Here is a 7,251-nt window from a genome sequence, read left to right as displayed (position 1 = left end):
ATTTTTGCACCAAGTGAGATCCTTGGAGGTAACACCTTCCTTTCTACAAAAATCAACAAATTCATTGAGCAGAATTCTTCTCTATTGTCTGAACAGGGGACCATTTTACTCTAGACTCCTTTTCTATTGTTGCCTCTAAAAACTTTAAATTCCAAAATACATCGATTTTTTTCTTAAAAAAAAAAAAAAAAAAAAAAAAAACCCACATCTTCCTAGAGAAGTCCTCAACAAAAAGCATGAAGTACCTTGCCCCCGATGTCGTAGGTCTTTGCATGAGCCTGCAAATGTCACAATGCACAAGGTCCCACATTGTTTTAGCCCTTCAAGCTTTTCCATTTTCGAAATCTGCTTTGTGGTTGCTTGCCCAGTACACACACCCCACATATATCTTCCTCAATTCTTATACATCTGGTAGCCTAAGCACCATTTTGTATTTCATTAGTAAAGAAGATATTGAAAATTGACATCCCCATGCCTGTGGTGCCACAAAATGAACTATTCTTGTTGTTATTGCTAGTTTCACTGCTAGTCACCAAAGCATGTGATTTTGTTACATCATGTCATCATCTATTACAAACCTGTAATGGTCATGTTCCTTCACAACTGATGCAAGAACTTTCCTAACTTCTTTCCACCACAAAAAAGAAACTGTCTGCTCCCTTCAAGGTCACATCCAAATGTGGACTTATTTTTTGGACTTCAAGATTAGTACCATCCTACACTAGAACATGGATCCTGCCATCTCAATATTGCTTTATTCCACTTCATCGACAACCCCAGTTTGTTGTGCTGTATAACATGCAAAAAATTGTCCCTGAATTTCTTCATTTTTACAAAAATTGGCAAATTTATTTGAACAGAATTGCCGAACCAAAGGACTTTTTTACTCCTTCAAAGCCCCTTTTCTACTACTACCTTAAAGACTTAAAACTAGAAAATGCATCAGATTTCTTCGTCAAGAAATAAACCTGCATCTTTTCGGAAAAAACCACTGACTAGAAGCAAGAAGCAGCTTGCAACCTATGCTGTGGGTGTCTACACATGTCGGCAAATGTCACAACACATGAAGTCCACGACAGCATTAACCATCCAAACTTTTCCATCTTCGAAAGAAGGTTTGCGTTGCTTGCCTGTTATACATGCATCACATTTATGCTCCCTTCTTGTGCATCTAGTAGTCTAAGCACCATTTTTCTTTTTTATGGTAAGGAAGATACTGAAAATTGGTGTGCCCATACCTCTGATGCCACAATGAGTTGTTGTTGTTGTTGCTGCTACTTTCATTGCTAATTGCCAAAGTATGTGATTTTTTTAGATCACCTGCCACAAACTTGTAAAGGTCGTGTTCCTTTATATGCAAGAAATTTTGCTGACCTATTTTCTACGACAAAACAATTATCTCCTCCCTTGAAGACTATATCTAAATGTGTGGACTTTGACTAGTTACTTCACATACTGAGGTGGGTATGGATACAACATGGGCAATGGGAACAGATACAGCATCAAAAACAACGGATATGATATGGTGAAGAAATGGAATACAAATATTATAAATATATATAGATAGAGAGAGAGAGATGTGCAAGAAATTCCCAAGGGTTAACTCAATTGATTGGACCATCTGCCAAAGGCATGTTGCCAATGGGAAGGTCTCATGTTCAAATCTAGTTGAGTCCCTTGGGGATACTATTCGCTCTTCCCTAACACTATCCTCCATCCATATTTTTCAGGGAAGAGGGGGGATTCCTGCAAAGTTTTCACTCGAAAAGGATATATAAATGAAAGAAAACCATGGCACATAAAAATTCAGATTATCATTCATCAATTAGATTTAGGAACCCAGTACTTATCATTGTAAATCATCATCCTCATTGCTATCTAATATCATCAATAATACTATGAAAACTCAAAATGGTACAATGTAAACATTTAAGTTTTTAACACACATGAATGAATAAATGCACGACGCAAATCGCAAAATGAGTGGCAGCCTGCTATCATATTCAACATTTAAAACTTCATTGCAAATTACAATTACATGTCATCTAAAATGTTTTTGTCCTAGAATGAAGCAGAGAACACCTGGTACCAATTTTTCTCACCAACAACATAAAAAATCATAAAAAAGTATGGAGCATTGGCGTGCTTAAGGAGGCCTGAGTCTCCCAATTGCATTTATATATACGTTTCTAGGCTTTTTGTAGATGTTTTAAGGGCTTATCTGTTAACCTTTATCATTTTAAAAATCAGTTTTGGGGCCTGAAATGCCAACTATTATAGTATAGCCGCAAAATGTTTCACAATTTCATGGACATATTTCAGCATTTTAGGGGATCCATTTCCAACATTGGATGAAAACATTTCAGATTAGGTGCAAAATGCCTATGTCATATCCACCATCTGAAACAGAATTTCAGAAGTTCTGAAACAGCACTAAAAGATTTCAGTTTCGTTCCAAAGCTGTTTCCCCTCCATTTCTGGATCCAAAACAGGGAACAGTTTTCAAAGAGCACCCCCACTCCACAACGCTTCTGATAACTTAATAAAAAGTATTCCAACTGCATATCTACACCTTCGTGTAGTTGAATGTTATACATTTCTAACATTGTGCTTCTGTGCCATTTCAAATCTGTTTCCCCTCCATTTCAGGATCCCTCTAGTAGCTAATTTACTATACAAAACACCAATGGTAGTATTGAGTACTTGCTAACACAAGGCCAATTAGAAAATAAACAAGTGATTTATGAATGGGTACAAGGGAAGATTGCATTACAGGACATTTCAAGAGAACCTGAAATAATGTAGAAAATATACTCTCTTGGATGATGTGGTACTCTAGCAAATGGACCATCTTGGATAAACAAGTGAACCATTTTTAATAACTTGTGCAGTAAGAGTAGTTACCCAGGTTGGGACCCACTGAATGGAATATCTAACATTGGATTAAAATGAACAGGAAGACAGGTTTGATTTTATACAAGATCAACCAGAAGACTCCACAGGAACACAATCTGATCAAGTATCAGGATATAAACAGATTTTAGAACAAAGTACCTGCATTTCAAGCGTTTACAAATTACAGTGGCAGAGAAGAAAATAACAAAAATATATAATAATAAATGAGGACTTGGATAAGGGAAATACCTAAAGGAATGTAACTCTTAGGAAAGCAACAAGGAGAAAAATGTCATGAATTGTGCCTCACATCTCTCCAATTTATGGAGTGACTGCAAAAGCAAGTGTATGTATCTATTCAGGATGTAGCGGAAATGTTTGTCATATGAAAAATGTTCAATTTTTGCCTTGTCAGGCTTAGGCCATAGCACTTTATAAAAAACCTCAAGCTTCATGGACTTCCACAAAATGGAAGGAGCAATAATAAATCATACATTTATGAGTCGAGTTCTGGCACAAGCTTCCCCATAGGGTGTTATTAAATTGAATACGAGCACAAACAAATGACGCATCTAGAAAGACAAGCACTTGAGCCACTTATATACAGATTACATAGAAAGCTGTGTAAGAACTCAGTTTACTATAATTGTTTTTGCTAAATTGCAGCAAGCATGCTTCGCTCATGTACCCAAAACAGTTGGATATTGAATGCAGAAGGTCACAGATGACTTCCTTAATCCTTTTTTTCAACTTGAACTTTGCTAAAAGAACCATGAGGCAGTTTGATTGACCAAATGGATTTATCAAATGTATGTAACAAAAATGAGTATAATGAACTCATTAGCTATTCAAGCTTCTACTCAATATCAGTGAGGGCTTGCTTAGATGGTTAAGCAGGGGTGTTTGATACTCCCCGGCAAGGTTCAAATCCTTCCAGAGACATGTTTTACCCTAATGGGCCATCTCACTGTCAAGTGGGCTGCTTCAAGTAGTTGGGACCAGGTGCAGATCCAGGGCAACTTTGGTCGAATAAATAACCCCCACTCGAGGATTATTAGCCTAAGGCAAATCCTAGAGTGTTGTAAGCTGGTTACATTAAATTTGTAATATTCCCAGATAGAGGAACAGTGATACCAGGACAAAAGTTAAAACCAGGTGCAAGTCTAGGGCAACTTTGGTGGAATAAATAATCCCACTCGAGGATCATTAGCGAAAGGCATATCCTAGAGTGCTGTGAGCTCGCTACATTAAATGTGTAATATTCAGAGACATGTTTTACCCCTAATGGGCCATATCACCGTGCAAGTGGGCTTCTTCAAGTAGTTGGGACCAGGTGCAATTCCCAGATTGAGGAACAGTGATACCAGGACAAAAGTTAAGACCAGGTGCAAATCTAAGCAACTTTAGTGGAATAAATAACCCCACTCGAGAATCATTAGCGAAAGGCATATCCTAGAGTGCTGTGAGCTGGCTACATTGAATGTGTAATATTCAGAGACATGTTTTACCCCTAATGGGCAATCTCACCGTGCAAGTGAGCTGCTTCAAGTAGATGGGAACTTGGGACCAGGTGCAAATCCAGGGCAAATAAATAGCCCCACTCAAGGATTATTAGCCTAAGACAAATCCTAGAGCGTTGTAAGCTGTCTACATGAAATTTGTAATATTCCTAGATTGAGGATCAATGATAACACGACAGTAGTTAGGACCAGGTGCAAGTCTAAGGCAACATTAGTGGAATAAATAATCCCCACTCGAGGATCATTAGCGAAAGGCATATCCTAGAGTGTTGTGAACTGGCTGCATTAAATTTTAACAGTGAAAACAGGACACAATGTGAAAGAATAAAGGAGAGACAAAGTACTCAAAGAGCGTCCTTGTTAGAGCCAGAACAGAGGCCATAGTGTCATGCGTGTATTCCATATTTGCTACAGAGAATATGATTTCCTGGTCTCCTAAGTTGAGAGTGTGATTCCTTTCGCACCATGTCATTGGATTTTTCCATATCCAGCACATCTCTTCCCTCAAATCTAGACTGTGACTGCTGCTCACTCATGTCCTGTGGACTATACTAAGTAACATGGGTGAGCTTAAACTCAATTACCTGTTTCTCTCAGCTAGGTATGATACAGCATCCTTCTCGTGTTTTTCTATTCAAGGTCGACAAGTTATGACAATTATCCTAAATGATTAAAAAGTGGAACTGAAAGAATATGGAAGAAGGAATGGAGAGTAAATACCATGCTTGCCCGTTCTTAAGGGACGCATCTGCGTTGCTGCTACGCTTGGTCCGGGCCATTGCGTCCTTACAGCACTGCGCGTGTGCACATGACTACGAATTGCAGAAATATGATGAAGAAGAGGGCGAAATGGAGGAGATAACAGGAATCGAGGCATGGACCATCATCACCACCACCATCATCGTCATCATCATCACCATCATGCCCCAGCTGCTACACAGGCGTTTTCTTCTGGTAGTATACAATTGCAATGTCCAGCAGCAAAGTAAAGTAAAGGTGTGCCTCTCCATCCCAAAACAAAAATTGCATGAGAAAGCCTGATCCCCTGTGAGAAAGAGGAGGAAGAATTATTAAGATATTATTACTATAATGCCCAAAAGTACCTTGCACTCCCCTGCAGGATATTAATTTCTGTGGTGAGCAGCCACAATTTGTTCATTCATGGCATGATCGGCACGCAACCACCCATGTATAGTGAAAGCAAAACTTTGTCAGCGCAGGCGGAATGACAGGCAGTCATCCAGACAACCATCGATGATAAATCATGTGTTGGGGCATGAGAGGGAGTAACAATAACTACAGTCCCAACCTGCAACTATTCACTTCAAACTCCACCTTGGATTCGGATTCGGTTAAAGTAGACAAATTATACACTGCCAAGCAACTCTAAGACTTTAATCTACATATAGCAATCCTCCTCCTTTACCCCAACTTCCCTTCGGCTTTTTATAGCCTCAGAAACGCGTCAACACCACCAACATTGTGCCTTCTTGGCATACTTTCAATTGGAAAACGATAAGAAACTTTACACATTTTCCAAAAACAACCGAACGAACATATATTATTGTGATTTCTATTTTGGAATGGACGCTATCCATTGAATATCAGCAAGTGGAAAAAATAATAGTGTTGGATAATAAGAGTTCATCAGAATGACACATACTATTCCAGCCATCTTCTGGACTGTAACATTTATAATGAGAATTTATTTCATTTATTAAGAATTTGTTTACTTCTGTGAGTGGAAAAAAATGCCCTCTGCATCACCGATCAACCAAATTCCATTGACTATATATCACTTATGTAGAAACTCGAATATTTCTTTCTCATCATTCAAGAAAGAAAAAAAAAAAAAGAGCATATATTCCTTTTTAATAAAAAGAGAAAAAGTGTTTGTTTTGCTTTTTCAACAAAGATGTTTTTTTTTCAATATCAATGTAGTATTAAATAGTTTTTAATAAATATTAATGCAGTATTTACATATTTTAAATAAAAATGTGTAATATTTATGGAAAATGAGTGTAATAAAACATTTCTAATTATTTGTGAAATATTTTTTTTAAATTAACAATTATTTTATATATATTAATGTTTGAATTTTTTAATTATTAGTCTAAATTTATTTTAATTTTGGATTTATCATGTGTTTAGAGGGTTCAAATCTCTCAAATTCTGCACTCAAAAAGAGGTTTGCACTTTTAGGCATTTGATCCCTCGCAAGTTTGATAGATCTAGAGTTGAGATGGATCTTCCATCTTAACTCGAGACCTATCAATCAAGCCCGGAGGGGATCAAATCTCTCAAGTTCTACACTCAAAAAAGAGCTTTGCAACTTGACAGGTTTGATCCCTCTAGAGGCTTGATAGATCCGGAGTTAAGATAGATCTAGGTTCATTATATACATGGATGTTTATGTGCCAGCAAAATTTTCTGAATTATGACTTTTATAATCCTTGGGGGCCTGCAGGCTTTTTATGTTTGATTATTTTATTTTTTGGTTTGGTAGAATGGGGTAGCTCTAGAGAGATATGTCAGGGAGGGAGAGTGTAAATGAACAATAATTTGTATACTTTGATTCCAATGAAATAGCAAGTATGTGATTTTTTTTATGGGAAAAAAAATCTTATTTTGAAAGGAGTAATAATTTCTAACAAATTTTATGTTCATATCTTGATTTGTATGGTTTAAAATGGTTTCTCCACTGCATATATTACAATATTATATTATAAACCATAATAAAGAAAAATTAGAGTTATATTTGAAAAAAATATAATATTAAAATAAAAATATATAAACTATTATAATAATTAATTATAATTAGGTAGACACTATTTTT

At 36.7% G+C, this 7,251-nt stretch overlaps 1 protein-coding gene across 3 annotated transcripts in view; it reads right to left on the bottom strand.

The window, feature by feature from the left end:
• Positions 1-6,113, bottom strand: part of LOC149167672 (Phototropic-responsive NPH3 family protein) — a 93,422-nt gene extending 87,309 nt beyond the window's left edge. The window contains exons 1-2 of one of the 3 annotated variants that reach the window (XM_089433078.1): positions 5,519-6,108; positions 5,136-5,366 (exon numbers count right to left, since the gene is read on the bottom strand). In XM_089433078.1, coding sequence (XP_089289204.1) covers positions 5,136-5,194 — 59 coding nt within the window. In that variant the 5' untranslated portion in view covers positions 5,195-5,366; positions 5,519-6,108. Of the gene's footprint in view, positions 1-5,135 lie in introns of all 3 variants that reach the window. The other 2 variants (XM_089433079.1, XM_089433077.1) reach the window with 2 other exon arrangements.
• Between the last annotated feature and the right edge of the window lie 1,138 nt (positions 6,114-7,251).

The sequence above is a fragment of the Pinus tabuliformis genome, chromosome 5_1 (genome assembly GCF_031772625.1).
Source record: "Pinus tabuliformis cultivar Carrire ecotype Pingquan chromosome 5_1, CPIR1, whole genome shotgun sequence".
Taxonomy (NCBI): domain Eukaryota; kingdom Viridiplantae; phylum Streptophyta; class Pinopsida; order Pinales; family Pinaceae; genus Pinus; species Pinus tabuliformis.
This window is presented reverse-complemented; position numbering and strand designations above follow the sequence as displayed.